At 41.7% G+C, this 25,676-nt stretch overlaps 1 protein-coding gene across 2 annotated transcripts in view; it reads left to right on the forward strand.

Annotated features, from left to right (window-relative positions):
- Positions 1-25,676, forward strand: part of DIAPH2 (diaphanous related formin 2) — a 1,247,874-nt gene that overhangs the window by 1,035,155 nt on the left and 187,043 nt on the right. For both annotated transcript variants that reach the window (XM_066581425.1, XM_066581424.1), the window contains one exon: positions 15,075-15,170. In XM_066581425.1, the coding sequence (XP_066437522.1) occupies positions 15,075-15,170 (96 nt within the window). The remainder of the gene's footprint in view (positions 1-15,074; positions 15,171-25,676) is intronic.

The following is a 25,676-nucleotide window of genomic DNA, read 5'->3' on the forward strand; positions in this document are numbered from 1 at the left end:
TGAGATTAGTGTGCTTGTTTTATATTGTCGAGCAGTACAGTATATCCGGTTTCTCCTTAATTCCAGTCCTCACTTGTCTCCAGTAGATAAGGTATAAAGCATTCCTGCGGGCCGGATAGGATACAGGGGGGGATATAGTCTGAGTAAGGTAAAGGTAAAGTCCCATGACCGACTCCTAGGGTGACAGGCTTTTTGTACTGACCCCAGAGGCATGGAAGCCTTGAGCTTGCTACCTGAACCAAGCGAAGATTGAACCCGCAACCGTAAGGTTGTGAGTGAGAGCTTGGGATGCATTTCTGCTGCCCTAACACTCTGTTGCACATGGCGCTGTACTCATGTAAAAAGTCATTTAATAGCTACCAGGACTTAAGGAAAGAACCTGTGAATCCTGCCCCCCGGTACACATATAGAAAGCCTGTGAGTCCTGCTTCCAACTTACACACAGATTGATTGATTGCCCCACCGTTATACAATGTTATACAAGTAAAGCTGTCAATCAGCCCATGTGGGCGGAGGAGGCAGGACTCAGAGTCTTTTAGGCCAGCTGCAAACAATCTGATTTGCATTACAGAATCCGCGGTTGGCTTGCACAACGCGGATCCGCAGCAAATGCCATTCGTTACATGCCATGCCATGTAAAAGCGCTTCTTCCTGCACACTCCTGGAATCAAATTGCGATTTCTGCGAGCAGAGGAAAAAAAGGAAAAAAAATGCAGCATGCTTTATTGTTATGAGAATTCTGCATGGACGGCTTCTATTGATGTCAATGGAAGCCACCCGAACCACGAACAATGCCGAAAGGTCGCTGATTCTGTATTATCGCCTAGCGACATCGCAGGAGAAAAAAAAATGTAAAAAAAAATCTGTGCTGCACATGTCGCCGTCCGGAAAATCCACAGTATAGAAAATTACGTGTACGCCGGCCAGGCACAGGGTCGGATTCCGTTGTGGGCTCCGGCATGTGGAATACGACTTATTCATGTGCCGCCGGCCTTACAGAACAACTTTCTATAAGAAAATACAGAATTAATTTGAAGAGAACTCTACATCCGTGTGTCCAGTATCTCCTGCTCTATACTATACTGTGCTCAGGGGTCTGACCGATATGATTGGAAGGAAGACTCCAAATAAAACTGATGAACTGTGTTATACCGAATCGAAGAATGAAAGGGGAGGGGCTTAACAGGAACTTCCATACTGTATCATGTCCCGCCCCCTGAAGCCCTTCACCAGCCATAACAATACAATGCTCTTTAACCAGTCATTATAACTACTGTACATACACAGCATGCTCTAAAGGGGGTAGTGCAAACGGCTGTAGGTGTACGGCGCTGGAGGTAGGGGGCTCATCCGCAGCTGCAGTGTACAGTCAGGCTCCCACTGCAACGCTCGGGATTGCAGATAACTCCCGGACATTAAGCCCTTTAAATTCTGCAGTCAATAGCAACCTCAGCAACTAAGTAGTCACAGGATGCTCTTGTTAACCCATCGCCCTCATGACTTGATCATTGGGTTCCAATGGCTGCAGATTAATAACCCCCAAGTCTGCTATCCTATTACAAGCATTATTCCCTACTCCAGGCAGAGCCTAATAGGATTACCATTTGCCGGTAATATCACTGAAGTGTACTCAAAGCTTGAACCAGGTGACACAACAATCCAGCGCTGGCTCAGCTACATCGCCGCTTACCGCCTCATCCCAATGCAAATGTTATTTAAACAGGAGCCGCTTTTCACTTCATTATATATGATTATCATAGCAATTAAAATCACCTTTTTACAAGCGGTACGAGGATAATGCAGAGAATAAACCGCCGCCGTCACAATTAGTATAGAATTAATTGTTTTAAAGGAGCATTACTGATCTCCCAGAACACACATGAAGGTAATGAAGTTACAGTTATGGGGAGCCCTTCATAGCGGTCCCCGGTGCCTCCGGTTCCATTCCACCCCCATCTATGGGGTTTCCTTTTGTGTTTCACCTGCCTCCTATTAAACGTCTGATTGGTGTGTGAAAGAGCAATAATTCTATCGGTGTGCAAAAGTGACAGATAGAGAGCTGCATTCTTTACAGTCACTGGTCGGACAATCTATCTATCTATCTATCTATCTCATATCTATCTATGTCCTATCTATCTATCTATCTAGCTATCTAGCTATCTATCTCATATCTATCTATGTCATATCTACCTACCTATTTATCTATCTATCTCATATCTATCTATCTATTTATCTATCTATCTATCTCATATCTATCTATGTCCTATCTATCTATCTATCTATCTCATATCTATCTATGTCCTATCTATCTATCTATCTATCTATCTATCTATCTATCTGATATCTATCTATCTATCTATCTATCTATCTATCTATCTATCTATCTCATATCTATCTATGTCATATCTACCTACCTATTTATCTATCTATCTCATATCTATCTATCTATCTATCTATCTATCTCATATCTATCTATGTCCTATCTATCTATCTATCTATCTATCTATCTCATATCTATCTATGTCCTATCTATCTATCTATCTATCTATCTATCTATCTATCTATCTATCTGATATCTATCTATCTATCTATCTATCTCATATCTATCTATGTCATATCTACCTACCTATTTATCTATCTATCTCATATCTATCTATCTATTTATCTATCTATCTATCTATCTATCTATCTATCTATCTATCTCATATCTATCTATCTGTGTATCTCACATCTATCTATCTATCTATCTATCTATCTATCTATCTATCTATCTATCTCATATCTATCTATCTATGCCATATCTATCTATGTCATATCTACCTATCTCATATCTATCTATCTATGTCATATCTATCTATCTATCTATCTATCTATCTATCTATCTATCTATCTATCTATCTATCCATCTCATATCTATCTATCCAGAGTACTGCTCTGGAGTATAATACAGGATGTAACTCAGGATCAGTACAGGATAAGTGATGTACGTACACAGTGATTCCACCAGCAGAATAGTGAGTGCAGCTCTGGAGGATAATACAGGATGTAAGTCAGGATCAGTACAGGATAAGTAACGTATGTACACAGTGACTCCACCAGCAGAATAGTGAGTGCAGCTCTGGAGTATAATACAGGATGTAACTCAGGATCAGTACAGGATAAGTGATGTACTTACACAGTGATCCCACCAGCAGAATACTGAGTGCAGCTCTGGAGTATAATACTCAATGTAACTCAGGGTCAGTACAGGAAAAGTAATGTATGTACACAGGTGCACAAGATCGAACATCTAGGAATGGGGTGGTTTATCTGGTTAATCCTGGGCTACCCCTGGAACCAGGTTAAAGTAAACTTTTTGCGCTTCACCAGCAAGGAGCGATGCAATCAGGCCTGCCCGCTGCACTTTTCGTCATACTTCTCACACTGTGATAATTTCATATGTAGCAAGGAAAACTTCAACATCATTGCCCACTGCCATCTTTTGTAAATAGCGTCTCATGTATAATTTTCTGAAAGAAAATAAAACTTGCCTGTCAGGCACTAACACATGTGGATTCCTCTCTATCAACTCACAGAACAGCAGTCTTTAACAACCTTCGGGCTTATTCACAGGAGCGTACATCGGCCGCCGTTTTCACGACCAGCCAATATACGCTACCATCTGAGGTCTCTTCCCTCCCCCTCACCGGCTCTCTGCTTCTCACCTCCCCTCCGGCTGTTTGCAATGGGAGGTGGCGGAGCTAAGCTCCTGCCCCACGCCTCACACAGACCAGCTTCTGTGTCCCCAGTAAGAGCCACACCCTGTTCTCTAATCTCTACCCATTGAGTAATTACACAGCAGGCAGACTCTTCCTGTTACTTCACATAAGAATCTAGGTAAAATGTACCTTCCCTCACGGACTACTTCCATAGTATGTATATAGTTCAAATAAATTCTCAGCCTGAGATTCAGCGCTCAGGATGATGTTGAAATTCTCACCAGCAATTACTGTCAATGAATTACAGCAAAACTGATAAAGTGATTAAAGTCTCTTCTTGTCTTAATTAAATGCTCGGAAAGCTTTGCCACGTCTGCCAGGTGTGCACTCTGGTTGGATCCCCATGTAGTGAAATGTCTGAAGATAGCTGCATGCTGCGGCTTTCTGCTGCAATGTGGGGCAGTAGGGTGAAGGCACGTGGCTGGCATAAATGACAAAAGGAGAAGATAAAAGAAGGGTCAGATGTCATACCTGTCCCCTTCCAAGATCAGCCTCATGTAGCGGGATGCAGCTAAAGCATATTGGGCTCGGGTGCATAACGTCAGCTCCCTATCTGTAAAGTTTAGCTGCATCACTGGGTCTTCTATGCAGCCAAGGGTGTTGTAAAACATTAAAAGATTAGACGCAGCAGTCCTCAACTTATGCCAAAAACACACATGCAACGTATTGTGGTGAAACCTCATGCAATTTTCTGTATGTTTTCTTTTATGCCTGCAGTCAAAAACATTTACCATAAATGTCCTCTAGAGGTGTGTTCACATGTAGCAGCTAGACGCCATGTTGGGCTAGTGTATTGCTTCCCTGGTGGTTTATTACGATGAGGCGTTGCTCTTAATATCTCTAGTGGTTTAGGGTAGTAAAGCGGTGATTACCCAATTTACTTCATCTAAGGGCTCAGTCACACGGGGCACATCGGCGCTGGTGTACGGGTGCCGATGCGCCCGTGTGACTGAGCCCTAAGGAAGTAAAAGAGTTCATGCCAACAGCCCTGGTGGGCTAGAGCAATGAACTAAACAATATTAATATCCATGAGTTCTGCAGTAGTGAATGTGTTAACATGAGCATATCTCGTTAGCTGTGGTAGTTTAACCTCTTGAGGACGAGGCCAAGTTTGGTACTTGAAAAAGTAACAATCTCTTGGGATTTTTATCTCCACTTTTCAACAGTCTTAACTTTTTTATTTTTCCATTGACAGAGCTGTAGCCGTTTAAGGGCTTGTTTGTTGCGTGGTGAGCTGTGGTTTTTATTGGTAGCATTCTGGGGAACATATAACGTATTATATAACTTTCATTAATTTTTTTATTATGTGGGGTTGAACAAAACACATCAATTCTGCCAGTGTTCATATCTTTTTTTTCATTTTTCAGCATTCACCTTGTGCTATAAATAACATGACAACTTTTTATGACCATACCAGAATTATATATATATATATATATATATATATATATATATATATATATATATATATATATATATATATATATATACACACACACACATATATACACACACACACAAATGAATCTGTCTTGTTGCGCTCCGTAGAGAACTCTATACATTTTCAGGATAAAGCATAGCCTTTGTCCTTCCTCAGGATGCAGCTATCTCCCTGCCAAATTTCATCAAAATCGCTTCTGCAGTTTAGCTGTGAAAAGGGAACAAACAGAGGGGCAGAGTTACTTTCGCATTTATAACATTAGTATGGATATGGATACAGAGCTGTTTCAGTTTTTGTTTCCTTTTTTTTAACATTTTATTAGGTCTCTGTAGGGGATTTTAACCTGTGATCTTATAATTGCTCAGGTAAAACACTACAGTACTTCAATACGGCATTGTATTATCTGCATTCCTTGCAAGTGCAATCCATGATAGAGGCTATTGACTGAGGATCTATCGGCCCTCTGATTGGATGTCACAGAGGAAGTTCCCTCCCTCTGCTAAGTGATTAATTACTGTGTTAACAGCAGGGATTGGTGTTCTCTTTGATCCCTGGTGTTGCAGAGGAACCAGCTGTCAGTGCCAGCTGGCTCCTGCTGCGGATGGCACGGGCTCAGCTTCTGATCCCGCACCATTCATGTGCAGTACATGTACAGTATGTCATTTCATGCAAACACCTTTCCTTCCCTCAGGTACATGTACATGAGGAAACAGGAAGGAATTAAAGAATATTCCCATCTGGATCCATCTTGGGCAAGATCTAAATACCGCTTTGTACTCTGCCGCCAAGTTAGCAGGGAGCATGGAAACAACCGAGTGCGCTGTGCTGCGCTTCTCCTTACCTAGTTGTGGCAACAACATAAGACAGCCCGCTCCGCTGCTTCCATAACTCCCAGCCACATACAACCCGTCCAGGGGTAGTGGGACACTGTTCTTCAGATTCATGCGGGTCCGAGAGGTGAAACCCGAATCTAGCAGACTTTTATGGTGTAATCTGTGGATTTGCTATAAAATTCCCAGATGTAAAGATACCTTTGATGGGTTAATGAAATTCCATAAACCACATTTACCAACAAGGTTACAAACCTGTTTCATGGTCCACAGTGTTGTTCTGAGTTACATCTGTAGATATAATGGAGGAGGAGAGGCTCGGTGGATCTTGCTGGGCTGCTGATATTTGGCCGCTCAATATCAGCGCTGCTGCAGAAAATATTCTCATCTATTCTCCGTTTCAGCAGTTGCTGTGAATTTCTCTGCCTGGCTGCTCCTTATCACACTGCGACGCTGCTCACAGAAAGTTCTACACACAACGAGCTTCACATAAAAAGAGAGGGGCAAATGCTGCTGCCACATAATTGGGGCCTTATTATCCACCCTGAAAGGCCAATTTCACAACTGGCGCTTCCCTATATGGAAATTTCCCCCCATGATCCCAGAATGCAGCATAAAGTCACGTGACAAGTTTTCCATGGATCAGTTTCAGTGGGAATCCACATTAGATGGAAACCCCAGCGATCTGAGCGACTTCCAACGAGGCCGGTCATTGGTGCTAGACTAGTCGGGGCCTCACTGTCAACTGCTGGGGTTTTTTCATGTAGCACTGCAGAGAATATACAGAGAATGGCGCGATCAAGGAAAACATCCAGCAAAAGGGGAACCTGTGAACGGAAACAACTCATCGCCAAAAGAGGTCAGGGGAGGATGTCAGGAATCATTCTTATCAACAGGCTGCACAGTCAAGAGCAGCTGAATATAACACACAACTCGCCGTTCCTTAGCCCGGATGGGCTATAATAGCAGATGGCCAGTTCCAGCACCATTGTGTCTAATAGAAGCAGAAAGGTAAGACTCCAGCGGCCAGAAGAAGACAAAACTTGTATCACTGAGCGGAGGTGAATCATCTCCTGGCCAGATGGATCCAGAATGTTGTCGTAACATACTGATGGGAGGATAGGGATTTGGCGCAAGCAGCATGAATCAATGATCCCTCCCTGTCAGGCTGGTGGGGGTGGAGAAATGGCGTGAGAGAGAAATACCCTCTGATAGCTGTGAATGGACCCCACAATAAACTGCTGCAGTTCTGAAGGCCAAAGGAAGTTCAATGTGCTTCTAGATGGTGGAATCTAATAAACTGTCCATTCAGGATAATACATTAATTATTAATTTATTTTATTAAACCCGTTGTATGAATGTTGTTAATTTTATCTGACTCTTATTACATCTATATTCATATTACGGCAATGAGCCAGCTGGTAAGTTTTTGAATTTTTGGAGATAACCAACCTGAACATAATGGGTCAAATACCATTGAACCCCTAAAATGAACCCTGAGTGACCCCCCAGCCTTGTAAACCAGCAGTTATAGGCCAACATAATAATGGAATGAAGGCTGAATTAAAACAAAAAACATTTTTTGTCACTTTTTGTCAATTTACGTAAAACATTCGTGTTCATGGTTCGGCTGCAAAAGGCATCATTCGATGGGCTGTCACTTTTCACTTCATACCTTTGACGATAAATATCAAGACCGCGTGAGAGCTTCATCCTCTAGCAGCTGCTTTACGGGAGTCTTAATGTTCATTTCAACAATGCTGTGATCTAGAGAGGCAGAAATTGCTATATTCTTAGCACAACTCTCCATGCCAGCATCCAGAACTGCAGGGAATTCTATACCAAACTGGTTCTCCCCTGGAAAATGCTTAAATTACAAGAGAGAGACATCTTATGACATGATCTGATCTCCTACTGTTGACAGCTGGGGTGGGATGTAATTGTCAGACAAGAACCATAGGAGACGTATTCATTTATGATAAGCTGAAATTCAGCAACAAATGTATTCATGGCGTATATGTTATTTCTCTCTATGCACTCTATATGCTGTTATACAATATGTATCACCTACCTTCACACTGTTTCAAAAAACTGATTTGTGCCCTAGAAACATTTTAAAGTGAGTCACACGTCGTGAGAAATTATTTCTTTTCTGCAATTCGACAGGCAGCGGAGTTACAAAATTCATATAAAAAAAAAACAAGGAAAAATTCAAAAACTGCTCAACAAGGTCGCATCATTTAGGTAAAAAAGTGTCTGAGAAATATTTTGGCAAAATGAGTTACAATTAATTCCATTTATGACATACAGGTGAGTATAATAATGATAAAACATGCAAGAATGTACAAGAATAATGCTGCAAGTTCCCCTAATATATAGTATAACTGCTATAATACTGCTCCTATGTACAAGAATATAACTGCTATAATACTGCTCCTATGTACAAGAATATAACTACTATAATACTGCCCCCTATGTACCAGAATATAGCTACTATAATACTGACCCCTATATACAAGAATATAACTACTATAATACTGCCCTCTATGTACAAGAATATAACTACTATAATACTGCTCCTATGTACAAGAATATAGCTACTATAATACTGCCTCCAATGTACCAGAATATAACTACTATAATATTGCTCCCTATGTTCAAGAATATAACTACAATAATACTGCTCCTATGTACAAGAATATAACTACTATAATACTGCCCCCTATGTACAAGAATATAACTACTATAATACTGCCTCCTATGTACAAGAATGTAACTACTATAATACTGCCTCCAATGTACCAGAATATAACTATTATAATATTGCTCCCTATGCAAAACAATATAACTACTATAATACTGCTCCTATGTACAAGAAGATAACTACTAAAATACTGCCCCCTATGTATCAGAATATAACTACTATTATACTGCTCCCTATGTACAAGAATATGACTACTATAATACTGCCTCCTATGTACAAGAATATAACTACTATAATACTGCCTCCTATTTACCAGAATATAACTACTATAATACTGTTCCCTATGTACAAGAATATAACTACTATAATACTGCTCCTATGTACAAGAATATAACTAATATAATACTGCCTCCTATGTAGAAGAATATAACTACTATAATACTGCCTCCTATTTACCAGAATATAACTACTATAATACTTTTCCCTATGTACAAGAATATAACTACTATAATACTGCCTCCTATGTACAAGAATATAACTACTATCATACTGCTCCTATGTACAATAATATTACTACTATAATACTGCCTGCTATGTACAAGAATATAACTACTATAATACTGCCTCCTATGTACCAGAATATAACTACTATAATACTGTCCCCTATGTACAAGAATATAACTACTATAATACTGCTCCCTATGTACAAGAATATAACTACTATAATACTGCCTACTATGTACAAGAATATAACTACTATAATATTGCCCCCTGTGTACAAGAATATAACTACGTTATTAATGCCCCCTATGCACAAGAATATAACTACTATAATACTGCTTTCATGTACAATCATATAACTACTATAATACTGCCTCCTATGTACAACCATATAACTACTATAATACTGCTCCCTATGTACAAGAATATAACTACTATAATACTGCCCCCTATATACAAGAATATAACTACTATAATACTGCCTACTATGTACAATAATATAACTACTATAATACTGCTCCCTATGTACAAGAATATAACTACTATAATACTGCTCATATGTACAAGAAAATAACTGCTATAATACTGCTCCTATGTACAAGAATATAACTACTATAATACTGCCTCCTATGTACAAGAATATAACTACTGTAATACTGCCCCTATGTACAAGAATATACCTACTATAATACTCCCCCCTATATACAAGACTATAACTACTATAAGGGCGCCCACCCACTGGCGATTTTTTTCCCTGCGAAATTCGCAGCATTTTTTTCTCTGCAGGGGTCTATGGGACTTGTAATGTTAAAATCGCGATCGCGCAAAATCGCAATTTGCCGCGAAATCGCGATTTTGCGCGATCGCGATTTTAACATTACAAGTCCCATAGACCCCTGCAGAGAAAAAAATGCTGCGAATTTCGCAGGGAAAAAAAAATCGCCAGTGGGTGGGCGCCCTAATACTGCTCTCTATGTACAAGAACATAACTGCTATAATACTGAGCTCTGTAGATTTTACATGCAGTATCCCAGAAAAGCTGGAGCCAGTAATACATTAGTAAAGCAGTATCAAAACACATCAGGCAACTCGGAAGTAATGTGTAATTACTCATACAGGGAATTTGTGGGATTTTTATGGCTAAAAGCCGTGTAATTAACTTTAGCTTCAGGAACCGGCTGAGTGTTTGTGACGGCTGTTGCCGGAGTCGCACCGCGCAGCACACATTGTCTGTAACTTCCCATTACCTGTGTGGAGAGAGCCAGTGATGGACTATAGACCAATTTTGAAAGGCGGGCTATGGCCATTCGTCAAGATGTCCGAAGTAATCATTCTGGTTATAGCAATTGCACAAAGACAGATTTTCCTTCTCACTGAGCTTTGTTCTGCAATATCTGATGCGGCGCTAACAATACCTCATCATGGAGCGTGCCGGACAGGACTGGAGGACTTTTCCTTGCAGTATCAAAACACTGGAAATTGCATTTAGCAATAGTCGGTAGCGGACTGCAGTTCATTAATGTGGGGCCAGATCCGCTCCCCTGTGCTCCTCGTCGTAGATTTGTTATAATTGATCCGCAGTCAGGGAAGCATAAAACACAAGTTATGTGGCTGCCAAATTCGGCTCATAAAAAGGGAAGAAAAAGAAGATATCCTGTATGTACAGCGAAGCCTCAATGACATTTCTTCTTTCATTAACTTAATTCCTACAGTCACATTAATTGGCGCATCATGGTATCTGTTAATTAGGTGTAAAGTGTTACAGATATAGTCATAGTTACATCTAGTCTTGGCAGCTGCCATGAGAACGAGACTCGCTGTACTGTGATGAGGACTTACAGTCCCGTAAAGACGTGATCGGCAGACGCTTGATTTTCTCGCGGGCAGCCATTTCCTGTGCAGGATTAATGTAGCATTATATATTATAGCTGCCATTCAGAAGAAATGGATTCCTAGTCTGCCAGAGCTGGAGCTTGTCTTACTGAATGCCTCCGTCCTGGAACATGCTGGGGACCCCTAGCAAGACACCCCCTCTATGATGCATGTATTCGATATGGGCAATGGTTGTGTTAATTGGAAAACCCCTCTAAATGGGTTGTGCCCAGTGTTCAGCAAACTGAATTACACAAACGCTCTTTAGGGTTCAAGCAGTGGTGGTCAAGTGTCTCAGCAGTTAGCATTATTGCCTTGCTGCGCTGGGGTCCTAATCTGACCAAGCACAACATCTGCATGGAGTTTGTATATTCTTGAGGGGCTTCATAATAATCACCTTTATTTGTATGGTACATATATTTATTGAGGAGGAGGAGGAAGAGGAAAAAGGAAGTAGAAGCATGGTGGCTCAGCTCCTGGGTTCAAATCTGACTAAGGACAACATCTGCATGGAGCTTGTATGTTCTCCTTCTGTTTGTGTTGGTTCCTTTCACACTCTGTAAACATGCAGATAGATGACTATAGATTGTGAGGCCCAATGAGGATAGAAAATATCAAGTGATGTTATGTAGTGCATAATATGTATGTGATATGTAAACACCCGAAGAACATACAACCTCCATGCCGATGTTACCAGATTCGAATTTTTAATCCTGATACTGCAAGGCAACAGTACTAACTGCCGCAGGGCCACCACCAGCAAAAAGCTGGGATCATTCTTGTAGGGGTTTTAGTTAAATTCTGGTTCGGTTTAAAATTCATTCCCCATCCAGACATCAAGGGATAACTTTCACCTTGGTGAGGATCTGATTGCTGGGACCCTCACCAATGCGGAGAATAGGGGCCTCGTAGGTTCTTGCATGAATACATCCAGGGTTCAGCAGTCGCATCACTGCTCCATTCATTTGGATGACAGATAGCAGAGTTCAAGAGCTCACATATCTCTGACAGTCCTTTTTGAAAATAAGAGGGTGGCAGTTCACCTTTTCAGCCTGCTGAGGGGACCTTTTGAATGGATTGGTGGCAGTGTCAGGGGTCTCACTGATCAGAAAATGATGCCCTATACTGTGGATAGAGAATAACTTTCAATGTTCGCTCAACCCTTTTAATCCTCCTACAGATTACTGCAAGCTCTGTTCATTCTAGAGGAAAAGGACATTGCAGTTTAAACAAACAGAGCTTATTCTACTTCAATTGGCTGCAGCTCTGGTTCTGTTAGTGCAATGTCATGCTTTGGGTGACATTTTAAAGCTAAGATAAAGCTTGCTTGTAGCACCAATAGAATTTAAGATACAGCTGTTTGAAGTTGGGTCTGCAATACTGAATTTGTAGCTGTCACTTCCATCTATGTGCAGAGCAGGAAGGGGGCATCAGGATGAGCAGGCAGCAGAGAGGATCTGTCATTTTTCTACCTGTCGTAGGGGAGAGATCACATGGAGTTTTGTCCAAGTTATAAGCCCTCCCATCATTTAGAAGGCACATATGCTCTCTGATTGTCACAAATGGGGGTATTTTTTCCCAGAAAAAGGAATAAAAGATGAGCACTTGCTCATTTAATCACTCCTCTATGGTATTGTTTAATGCTGACTACAGCATCTAAGTAATTTTGCAAAAAAATTTACATTTTTTCCTATTAGAGGAGTGATTAAATACACAATACTTTAAATATTGAAAAATAAAACTAAACAAAAATGTATAAAACAAACTTCACATAATTGGTACTGCCAAATTTGTACCATCTTGTGCCATAAAATACAACATTATTTATCCAGCATGGTAAATTCTCTAATAAAAAAAAAGGAAAAGTCAAAATATCAGTTTTCTGTTCATCTCAATTCCCTAAAACAAAAATGAAAAGTAATGAGAATTCATATATACTTCAAAATGGTTCCAATAAAAACTATGAGTCATCCTGCAAGAAACAAGCCCTCATACAGTCACTGGAAAAATTAAACTGCTTTGGTCTTGGAATATAGTGACCCCCAAAAAATCTTTTTGTAAGAAAAAAACTTCATACTGTGCAGAAGTGGTAAAACATAATAAAACCTTGAAAAAATTGGTTATAAGCGCAATGATTAGAGATGAGCGAGCATACTTGTTAAGGACAAATACTCGAGTGAGTATCATCCTTTTCGAGTACTTGCCTGCTCGTTCGCAAAGATTGGGGTGCCGGCGGGGGTGAGCAGTGGGTTGCGGGAGTGAGCAAGGGAGGCGGGGGGGGGGGGGATCTCCCCCTTGTTCTCCCCCTCCCTCCCCGCTTTTCCTGGCTGCCCCCGCTGGCACCCGACTCTTTGCGGACAAGCAGGCAGGTACTTGAAAAGGACGCTACTCGCTCGGGTATTTGTCCTTAATGAGTATGCTCGCTCATCTCTAGTAATGATCCATAGTTTAAAGTTAACATTATATGTACACCACATGGTGAATGCCGTAAAACTAAATCCCCCAAAACAATGGTGGAAAAGTTTTTCTCCATTGCTCCAGCAAAAAAAATGATTTAAAATTATCCAGTACATTATGTGCACTCGAAATAGGTTCCTATAACAACTTGTTCCGCAAAATAAAAGGTGTCCTACAGCTCCACTGATGAAGAAAATATAAAAAGGTATGACTACTAATCCAACACATAAGGGGAAAAGACTTACTAGCTCTTAAGGCTAACATTGGTTATGTCTATAAAAGGGTTAAAATGGACTTAAAGTGATTGAGTTCTGCACCAAATACATATTTACATGAGACATAAATTCAAAAACTACAATAAAAAAGTGACATTTTTAGGAGGGTTTTTCCAATTTTAATGTGACTGTCATGGGGTTAAAGGGCTTTTCCCTTGATCACAAACCCTGTCAATTTCATATTATGGAATATAAAGGTCAGAGAGGGGAACTATTGCTTTGTAGCCATTCAGTAAGCACAGTTCTATATCTGGCAGCATCAGAATCCATATTTGATCCCCATGTAATACCACACCCATACTCTAAATGTGTGTAATATTTTAATACAAGGTGATACAACAGTCTGGATACACCCATTTAACTGGTGTAATAATGAGAAAATTGACTTTTAATGTGTGAAAGTATTAATTGGGAGGAAGGCTGCATTTTTTGGTGGAGTAGACTTTCTGGTGGCCATTTTGAACTCTGCTTTATTGAATTCAGCTCAGATTTTTCAAATAGAAAGGGTGTCAAGTGATACATAAGTCTTGGCTAGAATTTACTCAGAAACACACTGGAAGAGTCATTTTCATTCTATCTATAGTTGTTTAAGTGTTAAGCCAGGGCAACGTTTCACAAAGTGCTTTATAAGACATGTTCGATGTGTCCACCATTTTATGTTTTCGCCCTCAAATATTTTCATTGTTCGCTCCTTCATTAAAGCAGATGGTAAATCCCTTATGTGAGGTGTCAACAAAGATCCTTACCCAAAACACCTCTGAGAGGAGCTCCTGGCCATCCTATTAAATAGTGGAGACCGCTCCTTGTAAAAAATTGGGGTATTTATGACGATAAATGAAGAGCAATAAAGTTCATGGTATGATGGAGGATTGATTTCATTAATTCTGGTCATCACTTCACAGTCAGGATCGTCATCAAAGGCCACTCAGAGGGAGAATCAGTGGCAAATTATTAGTTTTGTTTATATGAACCCCCCAACACATCGTTAATAATAAAATAGATGAGGCCTTCGCATCGGGAAATCAGCGGGGTGAAAAGTGAATTTTGTTTAATGGAGTCTCATAAATAAGCGCGGTGTGGGGTGGAAGGCAGAGTGACAGCTCTCAGAAGGTTACAACTGATGTATGTCTTTAATTCGAAGGCTTTATGAAAACATTTCTATTTACGCCCAAATTTTATTGTCCAAGTTTAATTGCATTGAGATTAATTTTGCATTGTCTTCTTCTCTCTTCACAGAGGGTGACGAGACAGGAGTTATGGATAGTCTGCTCGAGGCCTTACAGTCAGGCGCGGCGTTCAGGGACCGCAGAAAACGAACTCCGAAAGGCAACGGTGAGTCAGATCTCCAAACACTTATGTTATCCTGCGCAATGTTGTTTAGCAGCTATGTTATGGAGCCTGCCTCTACGTGAGCCCAACAGAGCGCTCTGATGTGATCACACGCCTGTGTTGGTTGACTCTGTTGGTGCTGTAGCAATCTGTGCACGGTGAAATATGAAAAAAATGATAGGAGAAGCTCTGTTTCTTTTTCTCTTGAAATGCTACATTTGGATATAAAGAAAATTGGTCTACGGTGTATGTACCCTAATTACTGAAGGGGTTTACCGTGATAAGTTCACAGTTTGTGCACTAATCAATATAAGCCAACTGCACAGGTTGCAACTTGATTCCCCAGCTTACTGATTGGGTACTGTTACTGCCTGGCAGGGCTATTCGGGCCCTAATGGGTTCTGAATATATTATATGTGCACGATATACAGGCACTGTAGTTCAGCATAAGTGGGAAGAGCCAACAGAATGTATGACATGTGGCACCATCAAGCCATAGGTTCCGTTTGATGGATTTGTCTTTTTAGTGTTGAGATGCTGAGAACATGTTGGCTTATTTTCCTCCTAAATGGGGTTTTCCCATTAAAGGCACGTATCCATTATCGACACTACAGGAGATTAAAGTCTGATAGCTGAGGGTCCAACCGCTGGGAGCTCCAGCAATATCCAAAATGGTGTACCGCGAATGCTCCATGTGAATGGAACTGCAGCGCTGATGCCTGGCCAGTGGCCACCGCTCCATTAACGTCTATGGGATGGAAGGAGATTGAAACATTCATCTAAATGATTGGAGATGCTATTAAGGTATTCGGGGTGCACTGTTCTTCTGGTCCCAGCGGTTGGACATTTACCTATTAACCTGTGAAGGAATGTGTGCTTTGTTTAAAGTAACACTAAACATAGAAATGCATAAAGAACATTACGGCCTCCCTTTATCTTCTCTGTGTCATATTGCAATTAAAAGTGAGAAATCTATACATATACATATTCAATATCTTGCCAGAATATTGGCCAACCCTCCTGCTCTCTCTGCTGTGCTTGTATTACAACTGACTGCAGCAGGAGCCTCCCCCCTCTGTCCTATCCTAATGGCTAACAAAATGGCTAAGCTCTACCATAAGGAAGATATCGGCAGATTTACCCCTGAGTTCTCTGTGGGATTTCTACAAGGCTGTTTGTTTAAGGAACACGCATAAAATCCTGCAAGCTGACACACAGGGCGGGGGGTGGGTGGGGGGATTATACCTTGTTATCTTGTTTACTGCTACAATCCCTTTCTAGGTTTGGTGTCCCTTTAAACAAATGAATTTGGAGTCTCAGATGAATCATGTGTAGTCGGGTCTTTGCTTGTTTGTATCTACAATACCCATAAATCTCCTATTGTTGGCTATTTTTGTAAAAGTTTTGAATATTTTATACATACAGTAGAAGAAGCACCAATGTGGTTGTGAGTAGAGATGAGCGAGTATACTCGCTAAGGCACTACTCGCTCAAGTAATGTGCCTTAGCGGAGTATCTCCCCGCTCGTCCCTAAAGATTTGGGGGCCGGCAGTGGACGGGGAGAGGTGGGGCAGAGCGGGGAGGAGTGGAGGGGAGATCACTCTCTTCCTCTCCCTCCCCCACCGCTCTCCCCTGCTCCCCGCCACAACTCACCTGTCAGCCACAACGGCCCCCGAATCTTTAGGGACGAGCGGGAAGATACTCGGCTAAGGCACATTACTCGAGGGAGTAGTGCCTTAAAGAGTATACTCGCTCATCTCCAGTTGTGAGGCCTACTTCCGCCATGTTTCTCTGCTTCCATGCTCATAAGGTTCTATTGAGTCAAATTCAACTCTTGGTGACTGTATGAAGAATGTTTCTTTAGAATATTCTGTCTTATTTTTGGATCTCAAAGCTTCTCAAAGACGTCCACATGGTTTTGTTGAATTTGTTATTGGCTCTTCTACTCTTTAAAGGATGATTGTCTTTTCCAGTCAGTTGGGTTTCAATGAGTTTGGATTCCATAATATGAAGCTTCATTCTGATTCTTGGTACTTCTATATGATATATATGTTGGTACATTAGGGAATGCAACCATTGACACAGTAAACACCATTCAGGGTTGTTAGAAAAAAATTATATTTTACAAAGTATTACAACAGTTTTGCCCAACTCTGAGCAACGGATATAATGAGAAACCACATACCCCTAACATTTCCAGCAATGGAAAGAGGGGCAATTCTTGCAGCCTTATAGTGCTACTCTCTGTGATCCCATTTTATGGTGCCCCCTCCTCGCTCCAGTCCCTCCAGCATCAGCAGTAACCATCTTCATCAAACCAATCATAGACACACAGGACTTTGGGGATGCCGACCTTAACAAAACATAACCTGACTCCTCTTCTCTCTCCGACTCTGAATGCATTGTGTCTGGGATAATGGAGGACTCCAAAAAGTCTTGCGTATCTGGGACCGATCTGATGACAATTGCTCTGGATGGATGGACTGGTGCAAGGAAAGGGGGCAATTGGGACTTGTCTCCTGTCTCTTGATACAGTGGGACAGCCCCCAGAAGCTAGGAATGCCCTGCTGAATCCGGACCAGCTAAGAGAAATGGATAGGAGGCAGTAGCCCTTATTTATAAAAGCCATTAAACTAATCTTCTAGTCTTGGACAACCAAAGAAGGCTGCAATGCTTATCTGACTACCTGATTCACATTGTGCATTAGTATGCATTGGTAGTCTAAAGGCCCATTTATACGCAACGATTATCGCTCAAAATTCATTCAAACAACCGCAAATGAGTGATAATAGTTGCATGTAAACGCGGCCATCGTGCACTTTTCATCTGTAAGGGGATTTTAAGGTGAGCTTAAAATCCATCCTTCAGCCACAGAGAGATAAAGTGTCTCTTGAACTGACTGCATGCTGTGTTCTCTGTGGGAGTCAGGAGATTACATTGTACTCTGCCGGCAGCCCCGATGAGAACAATGCAGCTGTGTGCAGAGCCCAGCTCACATGCTGGGCTCTGCAAACATCTCATGGAGGCCCCCTTTACATGCAAATGAAGATGATAAAGTGTGAATGGACATTAGTGTCAATTAACAGTTTATGCAAAATGATCGCTAATATTTTCAATCTTTCAATTGTTTGTAAGATTATTTTTGTGTGTAAATGGGCCTTAAGACATTACATGCTGATATGACTGACCCCTGCTGCTCTGGCCAATCAATGCAGTTTGTAATGTCTTGGACTAACAATGATGCATCAAACAGCGGCTCTTTTTTTTGGCCACGTGATGCCCGCTAACTCACTGGAAACAGTACTAATGCTTGGCAAGGTCAGTGGAAAGAGAAGATCAGGATGACAATGAACAACATGGCTGGATACAATCAAGGCCACCGCCAACATGTCAATCGCCGAACTGAAAGAAGCTGTGAAAGACGGGAATGCATGGAGAACATTGATCCATGGAGTGACCGAAGGTCGGATGCGACTGAACGGATAATCAGCATCATCAGTGATGCATGCTAATGCACAGTGTGTATCAGGTAGTCAGAGAAACATTGCAGCCTTTTTGGTTGTCCAAGAATGGAGGGTAGGATTAAGACCAAAATGATCACTACAGATGGACTACATTTAGTGATGCTGTATGTGGCTCCACCCCTAAAATGCTGAATGCCAAAATCATCACGATCGTCTCAAAGGGAACGTTCAGGTAATCATCCGTCGAGCAATCAGAGTGGATCATTTGTTAAGCCAGCTGCATTAATAAAGTCTACTCCACCAGTAAACACGTAACTCTCAAAACACGTCAGCGAGAATCTGCTTGTCAGGCAGTGAATTATGACGGAGATTTCTTAAGAGATATTGTGAGTGAGTTATGGCCTCTCCATTCTGGAGGTAATGAATGGAACTCATCAATCAAATTGTTGCAGCAAAAAGTTGGAGATGAGTTGATATTTCGGTGAACATATTCTTGATGTGTCTGTAATTAGCATAATTACTCTGTGCTGTGTGATTAGCAGGAGATTACCATCTATCATTAGCCTACAACACATCTATAGGTTAATTTCTATACATTATTCCATATGTGTTTCCGCTCTTAAAGGAGTAGTCCACATTTTAATGCTTCTCAACTTGGTGTATATTTCCACTAACTATATGCCAGTTTCTGGTGCAATTCACATATTTACAACTGAAGGGGGCCCTTAGGAGACAAAGAGAGACAGAAAGGAATGCTCCTCCTCATAAAAGCATACCTTGGATGTACAGTATATAGAGCTAAGTGCTTGAGCATCAATGCACCCAGAACTGGTACTGCCCTGCTGAATTCCATATTTGAGAGGTATAGGTAACTATGTTATTGGCATATTGCGCCATTTTCCCTATAGAGGTCAATTATCTTCTATGGGTTGTCCATAGTGGCTGTCCTATCTTTCATCTGTATATTATAGGCTAGGAGGAGCTGAACAGAGTATTATATAGTTTTAAAGGAAAATATTCAGTTTAGTGTATATTTTCTGCTCATCCTGGGCTTAGGAGTCAAGTGAGCGGTCCTATCAGTGATTGGTAGCCTTCCTTATATGGGTTTGCATAGAGAAATAACTATTTATTGTTGATAGTTCCTATTAATTCTGGACTTGGGGTCCAGTAGGAAGTCCTATCAGTGATTGACCGCTATTTCACTATGCAAACTCACGCAGGGAAAGGCTGCCAATCACTGATAGGACCGCTCACTGGACACCTAAGCCCAGAATCTGCAGAAAATCCACACTAAACTGAATGTTTTCCTACAAAACTATATATTCATTTGCTCAGCTCTTCTTGCTTTATGACATGCTGCCCAAAAATAAACAGCATACTCAAAGTGACTGGTTTCCTTTAAGGTAAGCAGGTATTCAAAAACATGCTTTTTGTGGATATAAGCCTACAGAATCTGTTTGTACCATATATAGACAATACTAACACCTTATTAAAGTCCATGGCAATGTCCTGGCATGGAAAGGTGAAGCATCTGAGAGCAGAAGCAATGTTCCAGAAGCTCAGTTGTCACTGGAGCTAAATATTCAGTGCACATCAGAAACATTCCTTCCCCTAGGACACAACTGTTTGCTAAAGAAAAATCAGAGATGCCGGCGAGCAGTCATACCTTCCTCCCATCACGCTGATCCACTTATGTTTGATGCATGGAACGTGATCAACTTTATTTTCCAGGAAATCCATATTGTAAATGTTCTGCTCTGCAGATCTCTGTGTTTACAAATGCATGGAGTCACATAGAGAGATGCAGAATGCAACCCGTTGCCCCCGACCACATAGAGGGAGGGTAAGACTTGTACTGTTGGTTGATATTTCATATATTACATTCTCACCATCCCTCACACTGTGAATTCTAAAGAGATTAGAAGACTCTGCGATACTATCTGACCATTTAAGAGCAAAAACCTTCAACGCCTTCACAGCTCCTACAAGGCTTCGCTGTCCACGCTCTGTCAGTTTACAAGGTCTCCCTGAACGTCACGGCACCGCACACACTGGATGGCTTCCATCTATCAATAACAGGGCCAACAGTGGACTCTGGAAGCTCTAGAAGCCATGATGTCTGTACTGATTGGTTGGTGACATTCCACCACCAAACCCTGTTGTCAGCTCTAAACCCGGTGGCATCCCCCGAAGAGACCCTGTTGTCAGCTCTACACCCAGTGACATCCCACCACCAGACCCTGTTGCCAGCTCTACATCTGATGACATCCCTCCACCAGACCCTGTTGTCAGCTCCACACCTGGTGACATCCCACCACTATACCCTGGTGTCAGCTCTACACCTGGTGACATCCCACCATCAGACCCCGTTGTCAGCTCTACACCCGGTGACATCCCCCTACCATACGCCGGTGTCAGCTCTACACCTGGTGACATCCCCTCCACCAGACCCAGTTGTCGGCTCTACATCTGGTGACATCCCCCCACCAGACCCTGTTGTCGGCTCTACACCTGGTGACATCCTCCCACCAGACCCTGTTGTCAGCTCTACATCTGGTGACATCCCCGCACCAGACACCGTTTTCAGCTCTACACCTGGTTCATAAAAAGGTTGCAGGCAGCACTCACTTAACACTTACGGGCTTGACTTCAGCAAAACGTACAAGCCATAGACCAGGAACCCGGACCTTTATTCCTCAATAGGTACATATGAAAAAACAGAACATGTGGCAGCATATATTGACCCGAAAGAGTGACCTAGGGAACACTTGCCGGTTCTGGATTTTAATTATGTACTAATTATTAATTATGTACTAATGTGTGTCTGTTAGTCATGCGATGTTGGATATTATGTACAGCTATTTAACATTGTATACTATTGGTGGAGGCTGATACTTGTAGGCTATATATACTATGTGTTGTGGATGGTGTACCATGCTTGACAGAGACCTTTACATTGGTAGAAACATCACCACTGTTCGCTATGGAGGAATAAAGCTTTACGCCTGGTGACATCCCACCACCAGACCCCGTTGTCAGCCCTATACCTGGTGACATCCCACCACCAGACCCCGTTGTCAGCTTTACACCCAGTGCCATCTCACCACCAGACCCTGTTGTCAGCCCTATACCTGGTGATATCCCCCCACCAGACTCCGTTGTCAGCTCTACACCTGGTGACAACCCACCACCAGACCCCGTTGTCAGCCCTATACCTGGTGACATCCCACCACCAGACTCCGTTGTCAGCCCCATACCTGGTGACATCCCACCACCAGACCCCGTTGTCAGCTTTACACCCAGTGCCATCTCGCCACCAGACCCTGTTGTCAGCCCTATACCTGGTGATATCCCCCCACCAGATTCCGTTGTCAGCTCTACACCTGGTGACATCCCACAACTGTGAATGATCACTGACTGGCTGTGAATGATTGAGCGCCAGCTCCGATTGGCTGAGCCATAGTCACTCATGATCCAATCACAGCACTCGCTTGCTGGAGGCAGAGTATTCTAAGCCCCATCCCCAGGGAGAGAGTGCTATGACAACGCTGAAAACACAGAAGCCAGGGCTTATTTTCAAGGGAGGGGTTATATTTCAAGCCCCCCCCCCCCCTGAAAATTGGGGTAGGGATTATTTTCGGGGAAACATGGTAGCAGATAGCTATTTCCTGTCTCAATTATATGAACACAGTAATGTCCAATAATAAAGACAGATACATAGTGACTGTAAGGATTAAGGGACACAAACAAGGAGTACATTTTTGTAAGCGGGGTAAAACATGTTGTTTTTGTGCTAGAATAACATTGCTTACTTGGTTAATGTACTGCCCCTCTAAGAGCAGTCGGCAGCGAAGAAACGGTGTTGATCAGGGGGAGGAGGAGACAGGAAGTTGCTGTTGAGAAAAGTGCCTGTTGCTAGATGGTGGTGTAAGAAGAAGTAACTCCTAGTGCTAGGGTCAGTGTGCCCCAGGAAAGTAGCAAGCACATTGAGAATATTTCATAATCGGGCCCTCACCCAAACCAGTGTGGCGGTAACAGTGTTACGGGTTCCTTACGTTCCACTTGTTCACATATTAAGAGAAAAAGATCATGACCTCTCTAATGGAGCTTGGTCTGGCGTTCCCTGCAAACGCAGATCTGGACCTACGGAGGAGCCCGGAACCAGCTGCCTGCAGTCCCCTACATTTTGACTGAAGCTGCCTTTTAAGTAGCCTACACTGTAAAAAATGATGTCCAACCAACAACATTAAGAATCTCATAGTTTCCTCTAACACATTAACTTCCTCAAATAATAAGAAATATTTAGCAAAATAAAGTGAAAATGTAGGACTTGTTCATTATACGTTGCAAATTAACTAAATGCTATGCCCTCTAATTAATGGCACAGACTTTAACAAGTCAGTTTTGCTGAAATTGTACAAGGGGGTAAAAAAAGGCAATTTAAAAGTTTCATAAAGTGTTGAAGATGTTGGTAACTCCATAACCACTTACCACAGCAAAAAGAGAAAATGACTTTGCATTTAAATTACTATGAGACGAACAAAAGGAGCTCAAATTAATACATTTCTGATGAACCTTTTCTTCGAAACTATATGGCTTTATGATATCTTCTTGCCCAATTTGGCAAATTATAGCATAAACTTTGTAAAAGGTAGAAGCCTCTAATGCTAATATCTGTCATAGGGCACTGACGGCCATGGAATATTCTAAACCATTCAGATAGAAGATAAGATGTGTTTTTGAAACAGGAATAGGTGTCCTTAGACTTGATTTCTCTATTCCTTACTCAATTGGAAGTTGGGGCGGGAAGCTCCAAGTGAACTTAATTGCTTTGTGCCCTAATTATGCTGGGAGATGTATGAAATGTAGAGTTTGAAGCCACCGGTGTTTCACCCTATGCAGGTCTGGACAATGAACAGCGCATGTAATTAACTCGATGGTCATGATTAAAAGCAGTGTTAAGATGACATATCCATTTTCTTTACCTCATTTTTCATTGCAATTTAGCATCAAGATCCACCAAATACAGGGACAACATATGTTCAGCTTGGTAACATCTGGGTGGTACAGATCATTAAATAGCACTCTTGAGTTTGCATTTCATTGGTCAGCACTTTGGCTCATTCGTTAATGTTGGGGCTTTGAAGAGTTGCCAGTGTTGGTGAGGGGTCCTTTCAATAGGGTAAGGTCTGGTTAGTATTTGATTATTCTTTGTTGACATCTCATCTTGGAACAGGTTGAATTCCACCCAAAATATCAGTTAAGGATAGAGTAAAACCTCTATGCCAAGCTCCATTTTCATTCTAAGCAAAAGCCTTGAGTAGACTGAGATTAGTTTCCAAGGACGTGCTATCTGACCATCCCATATCAAACGTTATACCAACTCAAACTTTAAACATTCTTTTTTTTTGCCAAAAACTTGATTGGCACAGTGTTTACAGACAATATAAAAAAATTAAGTTATCTAAGAGCTACATCGTGATAGTGCTTATCTTTATTATAGGAGGTTGCATGAACCCCCCTTGCACTGAAGGTACCACAACAACAAACTGATCATGTTGTTCTTTTGAATGACTGGGCAGTGTTGGGACCTCCCTTGACCAAATGTTGTCATTAGGAATTGCACAATAAATGTATCATATAGTCCCTATAGTCATCAATAGGCATCCACTGAGATTATTTGACCTCAAGAATGGGGAGTCATTTTGACAGTAGCTCCTTGTTCCTAACCAATCAGGGAGATTTCAAATATATGACCTCAAAATAATCCAATAAGGCCTTGTGTAAAGACAGTAATAGCCTAATTTCCTGGTAATTTTTTGTGATGCAACCTGTGATTCCCATTTCTTTTGTATGAGGCACCTCTATGCACAAGGTCGTTTAAGGTTGTGAAATAGATATGATGAATCTGTATGACTAACTTTTGCCAGATCTGGTCTGGGTTACAAAGTTCATTCAATAGTGAAGTCATTATAAGTAGATCTTCCTAGATATAGATAATCAATAAAGTATGTCTAATATGATAAACATGGGTTAAAGATAAGATCATGAGGGTGGACAATTCAATTCAGTTGTCCCTTCAATTGAGATTGGTTTTTGGTCATTCTATGGATCATTCTCTTACATATAGATCCATTGACTACTGCTTCCTTTAGCTCACCCAGGTTCATGCTGGCATCAGGCTTGATAGTATCAAGCCCACAAACCAACTAATTCTTGGGTGACATTTTCTTCTACTTCCATTGATCATTCACAGCATGAGTGCCTTCTTAAGTGACTGCACATGACATGGCAGAAGAATAGTTTCTGTTTGGTCATCTTGACTTCCAGTGAGGTCTTTGAGCAGATGGGATCCAGGACTTGTTTGTTTGTGATTCTCATTGTCCATGGGTTGCACAAACTCTTCTCCAATACCACAACTCCATGGATGGAGAAGACTTGGACTACAAGTGGAAAATTCTGATGGCAACCCCCCACCAATAGATAACTTGTGCACCAGCACTTTTAATTGCATCACAATTAGAGATGAGCGAGCGTACTCGGAAAACCACTACTCGCTCGAGTAATTTGCTTTATCCGAGTATCGCTGTGCTCGTCCCTGAAGATTCGGGTGCCGGCACGGAGCGGGGAGCTGCAGGGGAGAGCGGGGAGGAATGGAGGGGAGATCTTTCTCTCCCTCTCTCCCGCCCGCTCTCCCCTGCTCCCCGCTGTGACTCACCTGTCAGCCGCAGCGGCACCCGAATCTTCAGGGACGAGCACAGCGATACTCGGATAAAGCAAATTACTCGAGCGAGTAGTGCTTTTCCGAGTACGCTCGCTCATCTCTAATCACAATCTTTATTGCTATCATTGTACACATAAATCAGATCATCACTAAGATCTAATAGGTTATTTGTGATTTATCCACTAAGAAATAGACCCTAGTGGTAAGTGATTGGCCCCAAAGTGATCACCAAATGGGGTTGTTTTGTGCTGGACGCTTGAAGACTTCATGTATTGTTATGCTAGTCTGGATGTTGCAGTACTGATTTCATGACATTAAGAG

This window comes from Eleutherodactylus coqui, chromosome 10 (genome assembly GCF_035609145.1).
Source record: "Eleutherodactylus coqui strain aEleCoq1 chromosome 10, aEleCoq1.hap1, whole genome shotgun sequence".
In the NCBI taxonomy this organism is placed as follows: Eukaryota; Metazoa; Chordata; class Amphibia; order Anura; family Eleutherodactylidae; genus Eleutherodactylus; species Eleutherodactylus coqui.